The sequence below is a fragment of the Lygodium microphyllum genome, chromosome 28 (genome assembly GCF_053477565.2).
Source record: "Lygodium microphyllum isolate KBCC chromosome 28, Lygodium_microphyllum_v1.1.10, whole genome shotgun sequence".
In the NCBI taxonomy this organism is placed as follows: domain Eukaryota; kingdom Viridiplantae; phylum Streptophyta; class Polypodiopsida; order Schizaeales; family Lygodiaceae; genus Lygodium; species Lygodium microphyllum.
Window position 1 is genome coordinate 110927807 of NC_141162.1, and position 24540 is coordinate 110952346.

The window sequence follows — 24540 nt, forward strand, 5'->3', positions numbered from 1 at the left end:
ATTCCCCTTCCCTACAGCTGTTCCTAATTACAAACATTTCTAATTTGTCCCCCTTGTAGGGAAGGTCAAGATGGGATTAATAGGCACCAACGCTAAAGACTTTTAACTTCTCACTTTCTTTCTGCATGAAACATGCTGTTTTGTATAGTCCAACTGCTGCACACCACTTTCCACCTCTATTTCATGACAATTGCTTGCTGCTGTTGTCTACCATTTTCTTTCATGGAACGTGGTCATTGTAGAGCTGAGAGAACAACTTGTGGAATGCAACAGACAATTGGAAACAATGAAGAAAGACATGCCTAAGAGTCATGTAATTGCACAACTCCAAGAGGCACTGAAAGAGTGCAAAAAAATATGGAGTTGTATGTGCAAGAGGAGGAGCTTACCCCAATGGTACATGATGAAATAAGAGAGATTCATCTGCATATTGAGAAAGAATTATACTCATGGGGTGAAATAGCAAAACAAACGCAAGTAAAAGTTCAGGAAATCATGCAAGGGATTAATGTGGTTAGAAATCAAAAAATGACACCTATATCAAAGCTAGAGGTGATGAATGTCACTCTTGAGGAGGAGGCAAACCGTAAGAGTGAATAGTTTACTGGTGCATGTTGAAGTGAGACAAGAAAGGCACTCCACAAGAAGATGCAAAATCACTTGGAGAGAAAATCCTTGCAAATTACTTGTCAACTATCATTTCATGGATGCATGGCATGAGGTTGCAATGAAGGTCTTGATCCACTTTCTTGTCAATGTGGAGGCCATGAAAGGGGAAAATATATATTTGGATGAGCACTTCACTCTGGCTCAAGTTGCACATAAGAAAGAGCACATTCTCCCCAGTGCTTGAGGCCCATAAAGAAGAAAATTTGAGGTGTATCAAGACGGGTGGGTGGTTATCACCAAGTGTGGGTCCACATGATGGTGCATAGCCCTATGAGACATTGAGACTTTCAGTGTGGAATTTTAACAGGCCTCTCTAGTTTACATGCACTACCCCACCCCTCAATGCCCCATTCCCAGCCCCCACCATCATATTGTACTTTTGCCACCTTCCAACCATTACTACAAGTAATGTCAATTGTCAATGCAAGGACATCCTTTAATCCCACCAATATTATCTCATCCAGCCCTACCTCGCCACCCATCTTTTGCACATATACCAGCCACAGCTCCTCTAACCTTAAAACCCCCTCCCCCCCCCCCCCTGGTCCTCCTCTACTCCAACCAACCATTTGTCCTAGCTACATTCACCCTTGCCTTGCCACTATTCAATTGTAGCATCATCGCTAGTCTTTGCTTCCTTCCGCCCAAGCTAGGTCCAGTGCTCCACCTTCCTCTTCTTCTTGCCTACCCTAATGGCAGATTCTTCAACCTCCTCCATCCTCGCAGCCTTCTTCCACTTCCATCCTCAAGCTACCTCCCTCTACCCTTCATTTTTTATCCCCTCTTCCCATGCATCAAAACCAATGCAATAAGGGTACATACACACTACCCTAAGGAACTTCAGCATAACAAGCAAAAGCAGCAAGTCGTCTCACAAGATTGCACCCAATCCACCACCTTCACCAAGGGACTCTAGTGAAGCCCCCCTACACACCTTTTGTTGGTGCCTTCCGCCCTTGGTACACAGCTCACCCTCAAGGACATAGCACCAACCTTGAATGTGTCATCCTTGGCCTGTAGATTGATTGGAGATCGCCCCTTCCCTCCCCGACCCCCAAATCCACACCCTTAAGGACTCCATACAAATAACAGTTATTGGCAATCCGTCCAAGATTACATGATTGGTTACTCTAGGAAAGCCACCCCTGAGATGGTCTAGCATTATAACCCACCAAATTGGTTGTTCACACAACCATTGTATTTTCTATATACTTCACTACTCTTTAAAATGTCTTTTTTTGTATATTATCTCACAAGGATTTTCTCCAAGGTGTTATTGATAAGATTTTCTTTTCTTTGAAAAATGGGAGGCAATTTTGTCATGAATCACAGGATGGGGGACTTGCTTGAGCTACTACACCATACACACAAGGAAGCTCACTCGAAAACACAAGAGAATAGATGAAGGCCAAAACGTTTTCTTGCTAGTTCCTTCTCTTTTTTCACACACAATACAATGTACACTAAGTATAGATGAGACACAACATAAAGGAAAGTTGCATACTAAGTCAAACAGTACATAACTCACTATACTAATCAACTGGTCCTTTAAGTATGCCAGCTGTAGGTAGGTGCAACAAACTAAATATAATAAGTGATAAGTCAATGGCCATATGAAAATCATAATGACCACCAATGTGCTAAGTATAGACGTGTAAACCCATCTAACTAGGTGATCCATCATCAATGTCCACACGTGTTGAGCTTGCCATCTCAACACTCCCCCTCAAGCTCAATTATATCTCTACAACTCCAAGTAAGCTTTGAAATTTTCAAAGCTTCTTTGCACCCAATGCCTATGTGAAAATGTCAACTATCTAATCTTGTGTGCTAACATACACCAAGTCAACCTCTCCTATAAGTATCTTCTCTTTCACAAAGTAGTAATGCACCTCTATGTTTTGTCTTAGCATGGAACACTAGGTTCCTAGCTAACTGTATACTGCTTATGTTATCACAATGGATAACAACTGGACCATCTTCCCACACATCCAAAACACCCAATAACTTTTGCAACCATACCACCTCACATGTTACCATAGTTGCACCTCTATACTCGGCCTCTGTACTCAATAAAGCAACTATAGGTTGCTTTTTGCAGCTCCACATAATTGTTGCTTTACCAAGGAAAAACATAAATCCGCTGATAGATCTTATGTTAGATACGCTACCAACCCGATCTGCATCTATGTATGCAAACACTTGTATATCCTTACCTACCTCATAAAAAGATCCATAATGCAAAGTGAACTTCGCATACCTCAATATGCGCCTAGCTGCATCCAAATGAGGCTTTATAAGCATTTGCATAAACTGACTAACAATACCAACAACATAACTCAAGTTTGGCCTTGTGATAGTCATGTAAATCAAACTCCCTACTATCCTTCTAAACATAGTAGGTTCTTATATCTCATCCCCAACATTAGTACTCAACTTCACATTTTGCTCCAATGGCACTGAAAGAGGCTTATACGTTGTCACACCATACTCGAACATATCCAAGCCATATTGCCTTTGGGACAGCCATATACTATCATCACATGTAATCACGTCAATACCAAGAAAGTACCTCAACGCACCCAAATTCTTAATCTCAAACTTCTTTAAAAGGTCCTTGACTTCAGCAATCCCATTGTCATTATCACCTGTAATAATCAAATCATCCACATAGATGACTATGATGACCAAGCCTGCATCTCCCTTTCTCACATAAAGTGAGTGATCAACATAAGAAACATAAAAGCCAATATTGACAAGATACTCTTTGATCTTGTCAGACCATACTCTAGGTACTTGATTCAGTCCATAGAGTGCTTTCTTTAACCTGTACACATATAGGGGATGCTCTAAATCTTCATAACCTATTGGCTGCTCCATATACACCTCTTCTTACAATTCACCATGCAAGAATGCATTATTTGCATCCATTTGCTACAAATTTCAACCTTTGGCTACTGCCAAAGCAATCACACATCTAACAATTGTCATCCTAATAACTAAACTAAATGTCTTTTCATAATCTATGACATATGTTTAAGCATAGCCTTTTGTAACTAGCCTAGTCTTATACCTACTAGAAGAACCATATGCATTATGCTTAATTTTATAAATCCACTTACAATCAATAGCTTTCTTGCCCTTAGCCAATGGTACTAGATCTCAAGTCTTATTGGCTTTTAATGCAGCCATCTCCTCATCCATTGCTGCATCCCAATGAGCATGACCAACAACATCCTCAAAGTAAGTGAGCTCAACATCCTTAGCCACCTTTACCATATAAGTATAATGGCGAGTTACATAACCTTCAAAACCAAATCTTTAATAGGGTATCTTACCTTGCTAAACCTACATACCACTAGATCACTTAGTGGAGCCTTTACATTACCATGTGCTCTCTATACACCTTGTGTCCTAACTAAAGGAATACCAAGCTCATTATCCAAACTCTCTAAACCACTAGAATCTCCATCAAACCCCAAATGACTAGTAGATGCATTATTATCATCTGACACTTTCTTCTTCTCTTTGTCTTTACCTGCAACACTACTAGATGCACCTAAAGATGCGGGATTACTCCTTACTCTCCCAAACTAAGGGCTAACTGTAGATGTAGTACCAGATGATGTTTCTAGTACACTAAGACTCTATGATTCTTGCTTTTCTTTCTGTATATAAATATCATCATCAAATGCATCACCACTAGATGCATATCAATTGCTCATCTCATCAAAAATAGCATCCCTGCTCACTCTAAAATCACTTATGACAAGATTATAACAACAATACCCTTTCTGCTCTAAAGAGTATCCAATAAAATACATTTTTCAACCTTTGGATCAAGCTTCTTTCGCAACTTAGACCAAAAACATTTTAGCATATTCTTTCCAATCATCAATACCCGTGCAACTTCTACAATATGCCTAATTTTCCTTTCTGCAACCCCATTTTACTATGGGTTATATCTGCAAGTAAATTTTCTCTTTATCCCATGAAACCTCAAGAAGTTACTCAACTCATTTTTTAGCTACTCTCCCCCTCCATCTAACCTCAAACACTTAACTTTCAAGCATGTTTCTATTTCAACGATAGCCTTGAAATTTTTGAAGTGCTCAAATACATCACTCTTTTCCTTCATAAAATATACCCACAACTTGTTGGGTTTCACTCATGCCTACGCTCACAGAGGAGTGTCGGTGATCAGTAGGACACTGGGATACCTTTTACTCTCCATACAAGAGGTCTTTTCCCCCAAATTTATTCTCTCTATTTTATGTGCCTACGTTAAACATTTTCAAACACTTATACCTTGTACTTTTAGCTTACACTTGCAGTCTATTGCATTGGGTGTCGTGCTTTACTCTCCACACTGTCTACTCCACTCTCAACTGAGCTTCAAACTTCTCCATCTCTCACATTTGGTATCAGAGCTCAACCTCAGCTTAGCTGGTCCAAGAGCCATCATCTCCAACTTCTTTGCTATTGTCAACAGCTCCACCATCTCCAGCAAAGCCACCAGCCAGTCTATCCTGCCAGGCAGCACAATATCAATCTCAACATCAGTCTGAACGCTGCCCAAACCGCCAGCCAAGACACACAGCGCCAACAACGCCGCCAGTCTGTCTCCCTACGCCCCTGGTCTTTGTGCCACCCGTGGTCTGGCTCCAACAGTGCCGCCCCTGCCTAGACTCCAGCAACGCTACCCCTACGTCGCCTGCTTAGGCCCTCTGTTGCCCGCATCTGCCCGACCACCAGTGGCTAGCGCCGCCAGCCTGCACCCACTTGTCTTCGACAGTCGCCTACCTGCACTCCTGTGCCCAACACTGCCTGTCCGCCACCAGCCCTTTTCCAATCCGCCAACTCGACGGAGACTAGTTGCTCCCGCCATTGGTTTCTCTACAAGGTTTTTTTTTAAATTAAGTATAAATTACTTTTTACTCCAGATTCATCTCTAGAAAAAGGGCTTTTGCCCAATAGGCACAACAGTCTGGATACGTGTCTGGGACACAACTGATGCAAAAATTTCTTAGCAAATAAGTCAAGACTTTTGGAGCTTTTGGGTTTTGTGAAGATATTGGTATATGCAGAGCAGTTGCAGTCTGAAATAGACTGTTTTTAAGCATATTGGGGCAAGAAATTTTAGGGATTTTGCTTCTGCACTGTTGCTGAGCATTGAATGCACCTTGAACTGCGTGCATTACAAATAATTTGCATTGGCAGTTCAACAGTCTATTATCCCTCACATTCAGTCTGCAACTTCTTTACGAGGATCCTGGCTGAGCAGATATTTGCTGGTAAGAATGAGACCCGCATCTCTTTCTTAAAGAAAGAGCTTGAGACACTAAAGATGGATGAGGGTGATTCTATGCAGGATCACTAAACAAAATTCACGACTTGCGTGAGCAACTTATGAATGTCGATGAGTATTACTCAGATGCACAGTTGATATCTACAACATTGAATTCATTGCTGCCCTCGTACTTGGTCTTTCATATGACCTTGAACCTCACCATGAGGATTGCCCCATAGCCACTTACTTTTCTTTAGTTGGTCAGTTTGCTCTTAGAGGAGAAGCAAACAAGAAGAAACAGTGGTGTGGATGTTATAGCCTCTAAGCAAACTTGTATGGCACAACAAAAGGGCAAGGGAAACCAAGCAAAGAAAGCTCCGCAGAGCTCTGGAAATTCAGGCACCTCGCAGGGTAATAAGAAACAAGGAGGCACACAAGCCAAAAAGGACAAATGCCATTATTGCAAGAAGCCAAGCCACTACATCACTCAATATAGAAAGTACATAGCCAAGGAGAAGAAAAAGGAGTCAAGGATGTCTGTTTCTGATGCTCCTTCCACTACTACTAAGTCAGCGTCCTTTGTTGCACACAGAGACTATTCTTTTTATACATGCAGTTATCACTCTTCTTGGGTTGACAAAGTATTTAGCTCTACTGAGGATGCAAGCACATGGTTGTTTGACAATGGTGCTTCTAGGCACATCACATCTCGCAAAGATTTGTTTACTTCTGTTGGTTTTTTGGCTTTTGTAGCACTTGTTGAGAACCAATCTGGCTGTAGGGTAAAGACTCTAAGTTCGGACCGGGGGGGGATATATGTCCTCTATGCTGAATTCTTTTTACAAGCAAAAAGGCATTGTTCATCAGTTCACTACTGCTTATACTCCACAACAGAATGGGGTTGCAGAGAGGAAAAATTGGTCACTCATGGAGATAGCCAGATGTATGCTGAAAGCAAAGAGCTTGCCATAGTTTTTGGATGGAAGCCGTTATGTGTGTTTGCCATGTTTTGAACAGATGCCCCACCAAAGCATTAAAGAATATCACGCCTTTTGGAGCTTGGAACAGTCGGAAACCTTCTGTTGGGTACTTTTGTACTTTTGGGTGTCTTGCAAATGCACACATTCCCAAGGTACTTAGAAACAAATTGGATAACAAGGCTGTCAAATGCATTTTTGTGGGGTATAGCAGTGAGAGCAAAGAATACAAACTATATGATCCTATCTCTAAAAAGGTATTTGTCAGTAGGGATGTACTTTTCAATGAAAAATCAGAATCATCCCTTGCTGGTTTTGACACATATCAGGCCACTAGTGATGTATTCGAAGGGCTGCCGCCCATTTCATTTGGTGATTCAGCTAGAGTTTCACAGCAAGTAAACTTAATGTGCAGCCAGCTACTCCATTGGAAAATGCAAAAAATCAGCCAATGGCTGATCTGATTATTCAGCAAGTGCTGAATCTGAAATTCAATAAGAGCTTGTGTATGGTCAGGAGGCAAGACACTACCTAGATGGTATTTACAGACTATGAAAGATAGTCATTTGGATGCTCTCATGGCTGGTCGTACTAGACGGCAAGCTCGTATGCATGATATTGCACATACCATGGAGTTTGTTATGGCAGCAAATACATTTGATGATGAGGAGCCTGAATGTTTTGAGGATGCACAACATAGTGTGCATTGGATGGCAACAATGCAAGCTGAGTTTGATTTCATCATTAGGAATCAAACATGGGATTTAGCATATTTGCCTATTGGGAAGAAAGCCATTGGAACAAAATGGGTGTACAAGCTGAAAACAAATACAAATGAATCCATTGACAAATATAAAGTCAAGCTAGTAGCCAATGGCTATGCACAAAAGAAAGGCATTGACTATGAGGAGGCATTTGCTCCTACCTCCCGCATGACTACCATCAGGTCTATGGTTGCTTTGGCTACCCATTATGGATGGACTGTGCATCAGTTAGATATAAAGACTGCATTTTTACATGGAGAACTTCATGAAGAAGCATATGTACAGCAGCCCAACACTTGGTTTGCAAGCTAAAAAAGGCTTTATATGGCTTGAAACAAGCTCTTGGAGCTTGGTACGCAAAGATTAATGCCTTCTTACTAAGCCAAGGGTTTATAAACAGCTCATCAGAGTCTACTCTTTATGTATTTAAAGAGGGGAGATCCTTGCTGATCATTTGTCTATATGTTGATGACCTTTTACTTACAAGGACACATGCTAATCAGATTTCAGCATTTAAACAAAATTTGCAGCAAACTTTTGAGATGTCAAACTTCGGGTCTTTGCATTATTACTTTGGCATTCAATTCATACATGATGCTAGAGGTAACAGTATATCACAGTCAAGATACATTGGTAAACTCCTTGAGAGGTTTAGCTTACAGGATTGCAAGCCAGTCTGTACACCAATGGAACCTGGACTGAAGCTATCATTGCATGATGACAATGATTTGTTTGATATACACACATATGCTCTAGCAGTTGGATGCCTTATCTACCTATGCAACACTAGGCCGGACATACAATTTGCATTTTCAGCCCTGAGCAGATATATGCATCAGCCACACATGTCACATTGGTAAGCTGTCAAGCATCTTTTCCGTTACTTGCAGGGTAATAGATCTCTTGGATTGCTTTATACCAAGGGAAAACCACTACACTTATATGCTTACAGTGATTCTGATTGGGCTGGTGATTATGATTCATGTCACTCTACTAGTGGCAATTGTTTCTTTCTAGGCTCATCTAGCATATCTTGGTTTAGCAAGAACCAATCCGCTGTTGCCACATCGTCATGTGAAGCTGAATACAAGGCAGCTTTCACTACCACAATTGAATGTGTATGGCTTAGACGCTTGCTAGCTGATCTGGATGTATCTGTCACGGAGCCTACTTCTTTGTTCACTAACAGTCAGAGAAACACGGAATCATGCTATGAGCAAAAAAGCTAATACAGTGGAGCTGAAGCTCAAAAGATAATTGCACTATCCTGTTTGAATCAAGTGACAGCACCTATGGGAATCTACACAGTGAAGAAAGCGAAACGCAATCCTCCAAGCAATGATATCTCCTAGTGATGCAGCGAAAATGAAGGGAAAAATTAGTGGATGATGCCGAATCCGCATCCTGTCTTTGCCTTCTCTAATGCAGAGGATCTTCGTGGCTCACTGAGCGCCTCTAGCTCTGATACCATGTCAAAAAAATGACTGACAAAAGAAGGCTCTAATACCATGCAAAAATGACAAAGAGACCAGAGAGATAGTAGGGTTTGTGAGGAGAAACACAGTGTGTGTATGGTAAACAAAGAGAGAGAAGCAAGCTCTGAGCAGTAGGGCAGCCCAGAGTACGTGTGGAATTATTTCCCCAAGGGCACCAATCACTATTGTGAGAGGTTTGAAAAGAACAAATAGTGCATATGGCCCACATTATATGGCAACCTATGAACTTGGTCTTAACAAGGCAATTGACGGTCAGTATCAGAAGAATATAAAAAATGGTGTATCAAATCTACTAAAGTGCAAGTAGCGAAAGCTTAAAGACATAAAGCAGATGATTCTTGATACTAAGCCTAGTTTCCCATTTGACACATTAAGCTAATCAATCATGCAAGTCGGTAATATGCAACCTATGTTCTTAGAGGAGGGAAAGAGATGGTGATGCACTAAGATTTCCAAAAAGTGAGCCTTTTGATAACGAGCAGTAGAAGATGTGAAGAATCTTTCATGTAACTTTCTCTCATTCAGAAGCTGCCCTTACTAAGGAACATGGTGAATTACTGTAGTACTATTCAAGTCCCAAAAGAATCTAAACACATCTCCAGGCTTCGGGTACATAAGCTTTGCATTAGCGTGTGCAGTCATAGTCATTATATTGATAATTTGAAGATAAATGGTCCCAAGCAAAAAGAAATCATTGATGCATCCATAACATGATCTGTAAGGTAAAGAAAAAGGGAGGGCAGGATACCTTCTTAAGATCTCTGATAGCAAAGAGTCCAATACAAACTTCACCATTTATCATCCACTGTAACAAACCAAATAAAGCAAAAGAGTACGTGCAAAGTCAAGCAAAGTTAGAACAGATTCTAGCCTCACCTACAGACAATTATAAAGTCAAGAACAGATTGCATGTCATCACCTTCTCAGTTTTACAGTTAGGTTCACAACTATGATTAATGAACCGTCCCAAATTTCCTTTGACACAAGCATCGATTACCTGCAAAAGTCAGTGCCTTCTTGAGACAAGGGGAAACTTTTCTTGCTCTCAGGAAACTACAGTAGAAGTTCTTTCACTGAACCCTTTTGATGTGATATCCAAACAACATCTACAATGCTGAGGGACTTAGCCTTATTGCTTGTTAAATATCCACGCTACATGCAGCTTTATTCTGGTTACATATCCAGATAACATGCAGTTACAGATCCAGAAATCTAATACCTCATTGCTGCTCAGTGTCATGAAATAGAAATGTTTCTGACCCTTCAGAGCATACTCCCTTTGCCGAGCTTCATATGCAGCCATATCAAGCACCTAAACATTAAAGAACTCAAAGCACGTAAGCACAAAGTCTGCATCCAAAAGCTTCATATGCAACCATATCAAGCACTTAAACATTAAAGAACTCAAAAGCATGTAAGCACAAAGTCTGCATCCAAAAGCTTCATATGCAACAACTACAAACCCAAAAAAAAAAAACTCAAAGCATGTAAGCAAAAAGTCAACACCCAAGTGGTACCAGCATATCCAGAATATGTACCAAGCTAGTCTCAAACATGTAAGCACAAAGTTAGCATCCAAGTGCAATCTTAGCATATGAAGGTAGTGCACCTAGATATTCTCAAAAATTCTCACCTCTCCAACATATTCAATAATGAAGGTTCCTTTCGAGACATCTTCTAGAATCTGCAAGCCAAAGCCCTTCTTTCCACATCGAAACCAACCCACTTTTGCATATGACCTCCTCTGAAACTGTGGGGAGAATGAGATGGTGAGTTCTGCTTCCATACTATACACTAAACCAGCAGACTGCAGTAATAGTGATGAACCACCTATCTCTACCTGTTGATTAGAGCACGCCTCACCGCAGGGACATGTCTGTGGAATGCACTCTATGCTGAGCATGCGGTTTAAACAATCATCCCCACAACCTACGCCACCGTCCTCTGGTGGCACACACCCACACACCATGATCTGCAAAATCATAAGTCCACTAGAACAATTACAATGAGAAAGCACGGTCAACATATCTGCAAAAAGTAAGTCAGCTATAAAACTTACTAGAAAAAATGCATTCACCATAATGATTTACAGCACAAATCTCAGCTAGGCACAGCCTCTCATCACACATAAAAATACACACCATAAAACAACCCAAGCTAAGGAAAAGACAACACCATCAAGTTCCAATTGCCAAATATTCTTCCCCTCAAATCTCTCTCTTCCCCCAACAAGATAGTATTCTTAAAATTGTTTTAAATTAATGTACAGCATGAACTGATTCCCAGTTGGACTAAACTACTACTCACCTAAGCTTGAATCTTAACTAACTGAACTTAGAGATGATAAGTGTCTTCTACTTTGCTAGCTAGGGCAACTAATAACTAGCATGCAGTTGAATGGAACCTTGTCTGATCAAGCAAACGCAATCAAAGCCACCCATTGATTTGAGAGAAATGTGAAAAAGAGTGCTGCCGTGAATCATGTGACTGATGCAATGCATTGAACAGACTATATTCTGACACACACATGACAACACCATGGACTGAACTATAAAATTTTTATTGTTCCATAATTCAACACAACAATAGACTAAAGAGCCATGAACTGAACTCTCTAGACAGCCATGCAAACATACCATTGTGCACGCAACATGTGGAGAAGCCACAAACATCCCACAGGATAGTCAGACACAAATTTGACAAATGCAGCAAGAGGAGATGTTGACAGTAATGAGGAATCACAGAATCAGGTTCCTATCCTTGGATATTTCAAGGTCTACCATCTAGTTCAGTGTGCTAAAAACATCAAACAACTGGAAATAGAAATTCAACATCCTAATAGGTGTGGATCTTCAAAAGTCCAACTGCAGGCTAGACAAATAGCTCATTACCTTCTGGTGGTTGATGACTTGTACAGTAAACTCACAATTAGAAGAAACTAGACCAAATTAAACTCATTGAGCTTGTTTGGACCTCCATCTACATTAAGTTCTCATCAGAATCACTTTTGACAACCAGTCTGCAAGAAATTATTTTGTTGTGCACGCAGGGATTGCAACATAGACAGTACTCTATTCATAATTGAGGAGAACTCCAAAATTGAAATGGAACAAAAATGAAACAGAAATGGAAATTATTTAGAAGAGGGAAATGGAAACACTGCGTCATCAATGGGCGGAAGAGAGGATGCAAAAGGGGGGAAATGTGCAAAGAGGGAAAGGGACAAGGCACATCTAAGGGAGGAAAAGTAAAAGAGTATGGGTGTCTTGAAAGGATAGCAAGATATAGGCCTATCATGGCCTAAACCCATGTTCATTTCCATAAATTTTCCACTTGGCATTCCAAATCTGAAATGACAGAAACATCAAGGGAAACATTTCGGATCCAAGGGGAAACGCCACATCGTGCTGTTTTGGACAAGGGAAACAGATTTCCAGATTTTCTAGAGTTGTTTTAGAGTTTTGGGCACCTCCTATCAAATGATCAAAAATGTGAAAGAGAGAGCATGAACATTGGTAGAAAGAAAGAAGACATGGACACAAGAAATTCAGAATGAGTGGGCAATGGAATCCATAAGATGAGCACGAGTTGTGCAATGCAATACCAATAGGGCACCAACACAATAATGACCTCCCTCTCTCCAAAGATGCAAGATGATGCAATACAACAACTGAGAATGGAGTGGAGCATATATAGAAGCTTCAAGCAAGACACAACATAAATGAAGAAACCCTAAAAGCCTTGGGATCAAACAAGAGATAGCTAAAGAAAGCCTAAAATGGGCCACCCAACTACCTCATCCAGAGCCCAACTGAAGTCTAAACACAATGCCTAAGCCCAAGATATGTACAAAACTAACATCCTCTCTCAATATGGATGATCAGGACCACCACCATGTCCCAGACCACATCAGTGATCTACCAAAAGCTATAACATCAAATACATACAAACAATGACGGTCACCTAAGACCATGGACACCCAGGTCCCAAGCAGTGGGTGATCAAGCCACCACCAAGATGCCTTGGAAAGACACTGATGTCAATGTCAATCATACTGGATTCCTGATCACAGAAAGTGGAAGTAGTTGAATATCAATGCCTATCAGTAATGCTTTGCAGAAGCACATCATGACCATGGATTCCTCTCCTTCAGCACACCATCAAAGTATCCTTCCATGTGAGAGCACACTAGAAATGGCCATTGCTCGCTGTCCAAACCTCCCATCATGAACTTAGACCACACCGACTCCAGGATTTTGAGTTGCTAGACTGATGCATGTAGCAAGACCCCTCATGGTCCACCACATCAAGAAATCAGTGAGTCCGACAAGCCCCAACCACCTTCTCTCAACCCCTCTAGCTAGGGAACTTGTGAGGGATGATGGATCACTATGGCTAGAAAATGGATTCCTCACTCTATATAGCCTTAGCCACATAACCAGAATATGCGTTGGAGTTCAAGGATGATGAAGAGATTGAGCCGCCCTTGCCCTTCTTCTCCTTCTTTCAAAAAGATACTAGCTTCTCAGAATCCTTTCAGAGATACTGCTTGCCACAAAGGAAGCACTTTCCCTTCTTTTTCTTACAATCCCTCTCTACAACAAGCACCCACCAAATGGAAAGATGTAGGGAATCTCCAAAATAGCAAACAGCAAACCAAGCCTGGGAGAAGCAGTTACAGCCCCAAACAACAAAGCAGCAGCAGACAAAAAACACAGGGAAAACAGCTCTAGAGACTAAGAAAATAGGTTGCCTAACACCAAAAACAGTTTGCTCAGCAGGAAGAGAGATCACAAACGAAGTACGAAGGGTAGGAAGCTGAAACACAGCTTAGAAGTGTCTAGCAATAGAAAAACCAGAGGTTTCAGACCTGAAACTGTCAGTAACAGCACATAAAACCACCAAATTAGCAACACTGGTCACCTCACACCATGTGAGAATGTGCAGATGATCAGAGAGTGAAAGAGAAATCATGAGCACCAACAAAAAGAAAGAGCACATGAACACGAGAAACTCGGGATGAACAGGCGATGGAGAACATAAGATGAAGCACGAGATGTGTAGTACAACTTACAATACCACTAGGGCACAGGCACAATGATAACCAGCCCTAGTGCCTCCAATCTCCCTCTCTCAAAGGATGCAAGATGATGGAGTACAACTAAAAAGGAGTAGGATGTATATAGAAGCCTCAAGGTAACACATGAGACAAGTGAAGAAACCCTAAAAACCTAGCGGCAAGGCACGAAACAACTAGAGAAACCCAAAAAGGGGCCACCCAGCTGCCTCTTTCTGATGCCGACAAACTAAGGCTAATAAACACATTGTCTAAGCCCATGATATGTGTTAAACTGGCACCTCCAACAAGCATTTCGGGGAGTTTCCCGCTTCTATGGCTCTATTGGATGTGTTATGCACACTTGCAATCATGGTATGCATGATTTACCTTTTTTCAATACTAGCACAAAATGAAGTCAAATTATTGTAGTAAATATGATGGAAGGATACCCAAACACAAAGGTCGCATGTATGAGAGACCCCATGCAAATTGATGGATACATTGAGATGGAATATGAATCAAAGAAGAGATTGTCTTTGTTGGCTATAGCCAACTTACCAAATGGCACAAGTTATTTGCTCTACTATCCAAACTATGTTAAATTATTGTCCACAAGGACATAGTCTTCCAATCCAATTGGTGTTTCCGAGGGACGGCTCCTTTCTTTGAATAATCCCCACCTTCCCAACCACATTATCACCTTTGTTTCCATGTTTGTAGAGGTTATTAATCCCCATCCTCACCACCAACCCCACCACCAACATTGCCAATTGTGAATATACTAGAGCTAGAGGGGTTGATGAGAGACGAGAGTGAGTCCGAGTATCAAGATGCATATGAGTAGGAGGAGCTATAGGCTAGTGAGTCTACTCAGTAGCCTTCCTTCTAAGTACCACTGTGGTTCAAACGCTCATCAATGATTCTCAACTTTCACTCATTTCCTAAACCTAACCAAGATGGTCTTCAAAGGTCAAAAAGTTATGTAGGACCCTCGACAAGCTCAAAGCTAAGATTGTTGCCCAAGGATTTGCTAGAACCTCGGGTTGGACTATGCAAAGACATTTTTGTGGAACATTCAAATGGTCATCGCCTATGTCACCAAAATGAGAAATAAACTTAATGATTTGATTAAACTTCACCAAGATTTTTTATTACCGTGAACTTTAATTCTAGTAATCCCAACTCTTGGCATGGTGACTATCATATTGAAAGTGAAGGCATAGTTGCATCCGTACTACGTATAGACTAGTTCATTCCGTATGGTTCGTATCGTACCGTATGGTACGTATCAGTACCATTTCGTACCAAAAAATAGGCTATTTTTGGCCTATGAAGACTAGACCACACAATATCATCCAACTCCTAAGCTTTATGTTTATTATCACAAGTTCAAGTCTCTCTCACTCTCTCTTTCTCTATCCCAACTTCCAAGATGAGTATGCAATTCCAAGAGCATCCCTCCCCCCCCCCTCTCTCCCTCTCTCCTCCCAAACTACCGAGCCTCTCTCTCTCTCTCTCTCTCTCTCTCTCTCTCTCTCTCTCTCTCTCTCTCTGTGACAAAAGGACCATGACAGTACAAGACCTATGAGACACTTCGGATGTCAATATGGAATTGTAATGGAGCCCTACGCTTGGATGCTGGTTACTTTGAAGATAGCTTCCGAAACATAGATATAGCAATGTACACAGAAACACACCAATGTAAAGGTAGCCGACTACCACACGTGCAGGGACACAGGTGGGAGAGTGCATTTCGTCCAGCAGCTACAAAACCAAGAAGCACTAGGGGTTCTGGAGGTGTGGCCATACTATACCGGGAAGACCTCAAAGGGATAGTGCAAGTAATGAAAAGAGATGATGATGCACAATATTTATGGATTAGGATACATGCAAGAAGACCACGGGATATATTCATCGCAATATGCTACTTTCCTCCTGCAAATTCTACCTATGCCACATGAGATGGATCTCCCTTTGATGTACTCTATGAGGATATCATGAGATATGCTAGCATTGGGGACATATTAATAGTAGGAGATTTCAATGCATGCACTGGAGACGGACAGAGTGACTTTTATATGCATGACAGTGCCATGTTCAAAGAGATTGACATAGATGAAATAGGCCTACGCAAGAGAGCCCAGGATAAAGAAGTGAGTACCTATGGGACACACCTATTGACTTTGGGAAGTGCATATGGACTAGCCATCTTTAATGGTCTGTCACAATGGCCAGGATCTGACAATTTGACATGTTGGAATCACAAAGGAGAGGCAAGTACTGTGGACTACCTGGTGGGCTCGCCAGCATTGATACCAAACATCCAAAATTTCAAGATATCTAAGAGGCCAATTGGCATAGCAGCATATCATGCTATTCTGACACTCATGCTCTCTTGTGTACATATGAAACATAAAACACCATGCCTCCCTAAACATCCCAAATACTACTTTACAGAAGACACCTCACACATCTATAGTGATTCTCTGTAGACCAGTTTACATACATTGGACTTGAGTAGATCGTTGGAAGAATGTACAAGGGATTTAGCAGAGGCCATACATGGATCAGCCATGTATGCATTCGCACACACCTTGCCCCGATGTAGACCCACACGATCTACTGCTCCCCAAAATAGCTGGTATGATGATGAGTGTAGAGTCACCCAAGCTCGCTTACAGAGGGAAGTGAAGCTAGGCACTCAAACACATCACCAAGCAAAGGCATTCTTCAAACGCCTTGTGTGGAAGAAGAAACGAGACGACCTAACAAAAGCAGAAGCAAAGATATATCAGCTATTTTTGGGGCAGGACAGCAAGAGCGCATGGAAGATGTCTCATGAAAGACAGCCCCCCATACAGATTACATCAACAGATGCTTGTCTTGACTATGGGAGACAGTTGTATGACCTGCCAGGACAGCCAGCTATGCAGCCCCTACAAGCTTGTAGGCCAACACAGTGGTCTTTCTTCACATGGAAAATGGTTAGGGATGCAATCTATAGATTACAAGATGGGAGGGCACACGATGAGGATGGACTAGTAGCAGAACATTTCTCACATGCTGGTGACATATTAGCACCCATATTAGCACATATGTTCAATAGAGAAGTATGTGAAGGTTTCCCTATGAGTTGGTCAAACAATACTATAATTCCACTATTTAAAAGTGGTGATCCCCTGATTCCTAGCAACTATAGGACTATTATGATCGGTCATTCTTTGGCCAAGATATATGGATCTATATTGGAGCATGAACTCAGTGAGTGGGCTGAAATGCAAGGCAAGAGAGCACAAGGACAGGCAGGTTTCAGACGAGGATATACCACGCAAGACCATATTCTCACACTTAGAACCATTATTGAGGAGAGTCGAGCCCAAGACAAGAGGATCTATTGTTGCTTTGTAGACTTTCGCAAAGCTTTTGATACAGTGCCTCGTGCACGCATCATGCAAAGATTGCAGGACATTGGAGTACCAGAGGGTATACGATGGGGTGTCTACGCATTATATGAGGCAATGACAGGTCATGTACGAGCACCTGGGGGGCTATCAGAGAGGATTGACAGTACCATAGGAGTGAAACAAGGATGTCGACTTTCATCCACATTGTTTGGTCTATACATAGATGAAGTGTCTGATTACATAGACCAAGGAGGAGGAGCTGGAGCCAACCTGGTAGGGGTGCTAATACCGATATTACTGTATGCAGATGATACAGCCTTGCAGAGACAGAGCCACCCCGCTAGAAACCTTACAGGCCACACTGTGAAGTCACATTGGATAGAGCCATTTCCCTTCGTCGAGCACGACGACCTCGTCTACCACGGCCACATCCGAGGAGACCATACCACAATAGGATTAGAGCCATTATCACGAGACACCGTAGACTCACCACCAGGCACATCAGTGAAGCAGCTAGGGACCGCATCGTAGTTGAGATCGTGTGCAGATCTTAAGACCAGCTACAACCCATAGTCTCCACCACACTTTTGTACATGGCTAAATCAGATCTGGTTCTCCTTTCCTTTCCTTTTCTTTTCTATCGATGGAACAACACTGCACATGGTTCAACCCTAGTATAGCTCCATCGTATAGTTATTTTCAGTATTGTTTCATAGGCCGCCCACTTACTTGTAATGTTATCTTTACCTTACTGATGAGATGACATTAGACATGGATGTAATCTGGATTTTGTCTCATAGGCCACATTGGCCTTATGTAGATGTTAATCTCTCTCTCTCTCTCTCTCTCTCTCTCTCTCTCTCTCTCTCTCTCTCTCAAAAAAGAATGAAGAGCCTCTTTGTCCATCCACCCTACACTTTGCTTTGTTCTATGATGTATTACATATACACTCCCATCTGTCTTCTAATAGCGCATTGCACATGTTGTGCATGAGGTTCTACCTTGTTACCCTCATGTATTCATCCTAATTTCCATATTTTAACTTAGAGGAGGCTCTTGAAGTAAATTCCCTTCATTAAGTACATCTCTACTATTTGTTTCATTTGAGCAAGTCAACCACACTTCTCAACTTCCTCCCATCCCACCACTATCTTCTCCACATTCGAATCTACCCACGTCTTAATTCCAAAATCTTAGATTACACTCCACTTCCGCTTAAAGGGCACTAGGGGTTGGATCTTCCATCTCCACTCCTAACACTTTCTCTTTCCCCATTCCACCATCTACCTACCCTCCATTCACTCCACCTCTTGGTGCATTGTTAGGGGAAATGCCACCCTTTAACATTGAACCTTCCACCTATCCCCACTTTGCCATATCCTTTCACTCTAGGACGCCTGTGATGGGCATCCCCCTCACTACCCCTAGACACTCACAAACCCCCCACATGACTTTTCAAATGCAAGGATATTAATCTATGCTTATGGACTGCCGTTGCACATCCCTTGGATCACTCCTCCACAGGCATTTCCATCCTCTACTCGTGTCCCTATTCCTCCACCTTAGGCTCTACATGCAGTTACCATGCCCATATCCAATCCGCCCTTGCCCACATTTGGATCCACCATGCACACTTCTCGTATGCATGGTGGGCACTCTGGGATTGCTTCCCAAGCGTACTCCACTCCCCCATCTTATCCCCCCTATCCACCCTACCCTCATTACACACCTTCTCTATCTCCTAGCACTACCACTCTTAGTGCAACAACCAAGAATGCCTTACACAAATAAGTCTCATTTTAACGGGTTAAATTTCACCACTTGGTAGAACTTTCTACAACAAGTGCTTGAATCTCATGGACTTTGGAACCTCATCGTTGGTATCGAGTCTATGTCGACAGACCCTCAATTAGCTCACCCTAATCACATCCGTCAATGGAGAGCCCGCAATGACACCGCCAATGTTGAGTTAATGCAAGGGTTGCTTCCTGAGTTCCACTCTTAATTACGGCATTTTCCCCTCATATTTAAGCATTGGAGTCATCTCATTGACCACTATGCTACTCAAGATCGCACTCAATGTATCAATCTCGATTTTAAGCTTCAAGAATTTTCTCTTAAGGGGATTATCTAAAAGTCAAGTTGGCCGAATATCGGCAATTACTCGTTGAGTTTGCCACTACTAGCTCCTCAAAGTCAGACGACAATCAAGTCATGTTCTTCATGAACAAGTTGCCTGATAAATACTTCCATTTTATCCTGTACATTATCTCACTACCTAGATTACCAACCTTCTACAAGTTTTGAGTGCCAGTTCTTGCATTATGTGAGGCTACACTATCAAATCCACAAGAAGTCCTCCAAACACATCCATTCCAAGGGGCAAGGATTAGTTGCCTCTTCTTCAGAAGGGAAAATCAACAGTGGCAAGAACTTGCAAGATGAAAAGGCAAGCCAAAACAAGGGTGACACCCCCTTCCTTCAACAGAACCAAAGAAAGACAACCCCTTTTGCAACAAATACCTAAGAAAAATAGGTTTTGCACACACTATCAGAGGTTGGGCCATGTGGACGAGAGTATCATACCAAGGCCCAGGGTCTTCCTCCTAGAAAACCACAGCAAACTGCTACAACTACCTCCACTCCGGCTAGCCAGTTTAATGGGGCTATGTCTCCTGCTGCTACCCTATCTGCTCCATCTACCCCAACGGCTACTAGATATGTGACACGTGGACAATCTCAGCATCCTATCTCCTTCACTACTCCTAAAGGACTGGTTGATAGGTTTGCTAGTGGCTCACCTATTGCACTTTACGCATCCATTCCTAGGGCATCCACTGCACGATCTAGGACCACTTCCCCACCTTGCCATATGCGCTAGTGGCCACACACTTAACCTTTTTCCTTTTTAGACTTCCACTGCATACTTACACACTCATTGCTTTGCACTTAGCTTTACTTTCTTTTATTTTCAATTTTGTTTTTTGGAGCATCTCACTACTCACCTCTGTGCTTATAGATTTTGATCTCTTTTGCAGGGTTTTGTATTTTAGTGTAGGGCTAACATACAGGCTTGCGCCAGTCCTTCCTGAGCTGGAGACAAGATGCGCGTCATTCCTTTCATGGTTCAATCTACTTGGAGTTTTGCTCTTCTACCAGCATAAAAGATCCCCTTCTGCGGCAGATCATGCAGCATCTCTCTTGATGCTATCATGGCAGTGTCTTCTATCCTTGCTCTTCCAGTAGAGATGCTTCATTTTCATCTACACGGTTCTCAACATCACACGAAGATCGACATCCTTAGGTTCCTCTTTCTTCTTTGGCATCTACATCCAGGTTAAGAGGGGGTTCCTACCCTTCTTGGTATTCTACAAGTTTCAGCACTTATCTTCAACATCAACCTTCCCTCCCTATTGTGCCTTCCCCTATGATTGCATGATTTCATCATCTTTATACTAGGGCACTTGGGCTAGTGAACAATTTCCACACAAGGGACATTATCCAAGTGGCACCTTCTACATGAGAATTCTTCAACATGTAGCATACTATGCATCCCATTTTGTAGAGCACCATAGGATGGATCCTAAGCTGTTTCCATTAACGGATTACACCACCATCCTTCTTCCCATAATACTTCATGACCTTTCCCTCGTCATCAACATTCTTGAGTGGTTGGATATGCTCGTACTATTTTGTGATATGTTGGGCATACCATCCATATTCCCATGTTTTGGGTCGTTGTTACTTAATCAGCCACTACCCCTAAAATTAACTTTCCACCCCACATTTAAAAAAAAGTACAATGCGGTTCCATCTGCCTTTGTAGGACTTGGTAGGTCACTGGGCAACTAACGTGCACCCTTTGTCCGATGCTCTGTCCTCTCTGGGGTGACTACTTGGTCTCCTTTGGAAAGATACAATCGCCTCCATAGTCTTGATAGGCCACTAGGCACCCGACGTGCACCCTTTGTCTGATGCCTTGGCTACTTTGGGGTGGGATGCCTCAAGGTAAACATTGTTGGCCTTCCCTTTTAAGCTTTGTTTTGGGCCTAAGAGGGGGTATTAAGCTAAAACACACTTTATAACTGATTAGCATCTTTAAACAACCCCAAAACACATTCAATGAATGAAAAATGCAAATTTAGTGTGCGGTTTGAGAGAGTTTCAATGGTCCCCCAAAAGCCTAATTTTTGGGGCACCCTTCAATATCTATAAATAGACAAGCTGCCCACCATTCAATCTTATTCTTTCAAGGTAGATTTCAGCCATCAGCCTTTACCCACGTGGCGGTCTATCCTTCGTGACTGCTGCCACTACTCCATCAGCCCTTGCAATGCCTAGAGCCTTCCTCCCTGGCTGTCACCCACTATTTGCCACCCTCCTCCCTGCTGCGTTTGGACTCTTTTGCCATTGCAAGCACACAATCTGTCTCCTCCAACTTGTGTTTGGACACTCCTCCACCAAGCAACAATTGGCAATGATCTCCCTCACCTTCGGAGATCTTCTACTGCTTGCATTTGGCCCTCTTCCTTCAGGCAACCCTTCTACTACTGCATTTGTAGCTTTCTACTGCCACCTTCATCATCAGGTATCATCCACAATTGTCATCTCAGTTCCTTGACACTTTGGTGATCACCATTTGGTGTCTTCATCTCTCTAACACTCCAATTAGTCATAGCACTTGGGATATGTCTCCGGTGGACATCACTCTCCGGCACTGCATTGCTTTGCCCTTGGGCATTCTATACACTCTTACATTTATTTACCGCATTTATTCACTTCAGAGTTTCTTCTCTCTATGTTTGAGTTTTGAGTTTTTCATTTTGCATTTAGGGTTTGAGTTTTACTTGTCTATGTCTTAGTCTTTGTGTTTCAGTCTTGGTCATACATGCTGTGTTTCCTCAGTGGAAACCCTAGCATATCTTCACAAGTCCGCTAAATCCACCTGATGCTATGCTTGGATGACCAAACTAAGTCCTAAAACAGCAGTCAGCATCCTGCAACATAAGGGCATGGCTTCTACATTTTCACGCTAAGTCTACCATCCACCTTTCCACTTTAGAGTATCATCTACATACTATACGGCCACTCAGGGCTAGACTTTATCCATCTATCTGTCACCTGTCAGGATTAGATCCGACGTCTTGTTACACAGCTAATTCATTGGCAAGGGTTAGGGTTTAGCAAACAACCCTCTGACAAAATTCCTGCAGCAATTCCGATATTAGGGATAGGGTTTAGGATATCCTATATAGTGACATGCAGATTAGGAAACTGTCCAGCTTGGAACCACTAAGAGTAACCGCTATTCCCAGCTACACACATTCCCTGAAATCAGGAGCCTTTACAGGTTCGGAGCAAACCAATCTTGCAAAGACACAAAGTTGTATATCATCCATCCTAAGCAAGACATCATTGTACTTGCCTGAGTACCAGAGAACTTCACTCCCATTAAGCTAGTAGTGCTTGTACTCTGAGCTTTAGTAATCCAATCATTCACACATTTCTTTTTAATGAAAGTGTTCTATTTGAGTTTTAAACTGCAGTTCTATCTTTAACAAATTTCACTTTACTTTGTACTCTCGTTTGAACCATGGAAGATTAAATAAAATTTCCAGATTTTCTGTTTCAGTGCAGATATTCGTAAGTTCATAAATGTGTAAAGGAACAGCAAAGCCTAGCAAGCTGGCCAAATTTTAACACAAGAAGTTTTAAAGCTACATTTCACAAGAAGGTTCAACCATGGAAGATTAAGTAAAACTTTGGGGTTTTCTATTTGATTCCAGATATTCATAAGTTCATAAAATTTTCGAGGGACAAGAAAGCCATAAAAAATGGCCAAATTTTTACCAACACAAGTTTTACATCTATATTTCACATGAAGGTTAAAGAAAATTTTCCTTCATTAACAAGCACAGAACTTATAAATCTCCATCAAGACATGCCTCATCAATGGTTTGTGCTTTTCTCAGCCGATGTTGGAATATATTGTGCTTGATCAAGGTCCATGCAGCTTGTGGCTGGCCTGTTCACATCACAAAACTGTTTCTGAGCTTGTCCACATGCCCCAAGTTGCATTAACAGTTTATAATTCATCCAAACCACATACCTTGAATTTGTAGACCAGTTGACTGCTTTGAATCTACTGACACATCTTTCTCATCATCCTCTTCACAGAAAGACACCTCCGATATATTCAGCTCTGCATTAATCTCAGCATTGGATTTTTCTTGAGGTATGCTGCAATCTGCAAACTTTTTATTTGGATTTTCTTTGCAAGACCTATACAAATGTAGCTTTCTTTTAAAGAGTTTCCGAACCAACAACAGTGACAAAATTATCATTTTTTGTAAAAACTAGATATGATAAAACAGCTTAAGCAGAATCATTGCCATCATCTACCCATACATCCTTACTTTCAAGTTTTGATTGAACCTGATTTGAGGAAAACAGAGTAAGAACGAAGAATCAACTTGCATAATTTTGTTCATGTTTAAAAGATTAAGTCAACAAGCAGCAGTAGAGAAGATATTGTGATATATTGCAACAATTTGTTTGCTGACACTTCTAATGTGCTGTCCAAGACCCTCACTTTTTCTAAGCTTGAGTGGCATGGAGCCCGTAGCTCTTCCTAAGAAATTATCAGGGTCTTCCATTTCAATGTACACAACGGTCAACCATGAAAATAGTTTCCTTTGTCAATGGATGAAAATGTAAAAACCAATTATTACACCTAACAACATATTTTTGATTAAAATATCTCGCCTTGAGACATTCATCTCTGTTACATAGTATTTTCGAATTAAAAAACGTTCCATAAAACAACGTGTGAATTTATAATAACTCATTATATCATATGCATGCAAGCCAACAGTTCTAAA

The 24540-nt window shown here is 41.7% G+C and overlaps 1 protein-coding gene across 3 annotated transcripts in view; it reads right to left on the reverse strand.

Annotated features, from left to right (window-relative positions):
- LOC148011871 (uncharacterized) overlaps positions 1 to 24540 on the reverse strand; it is a 58090-nt gene that overhangs the window by 14111 nt on the left and 19439 nt on the right. For all 3 annotated transcript variants that reach the window (XR_015689251.1, XM_087669867.1, XM_087669868.1), the window contains 7 exons: positions 23769 to 23941; positions 23605 to 23684; positions 11037 to 11168; positions 10830 to 10946; positions 10416 to 10508; positions 10116 to 10193; positions 9945 to 10001 (listed from right to left, as the gene is read on the reverse strand). Coding sequence is in view for 2 of the 3 variants with exons in the window: in XM_087669867.1 (XP_087525993.1) it covers positions 9945 to 10001; positions 10116 to 10193; positions 10416 to 10508; positions 10830 to 10946; positions 11037 to 11168; positions 23605 to 23684; positions 23769 to 23941 (730 nt within the window). In the remaining variant the exon portion in view is untranslated. The remainder of the gene's footprint in view (positions 1 to 9944; positions 10002 to 10115; positions 10194 to 10415; positions 10509 to 10829; positions 10947 to 11036; positions 11169 to 23604; positions 23685 to 23768; positions 23942 to 24540) is intronic.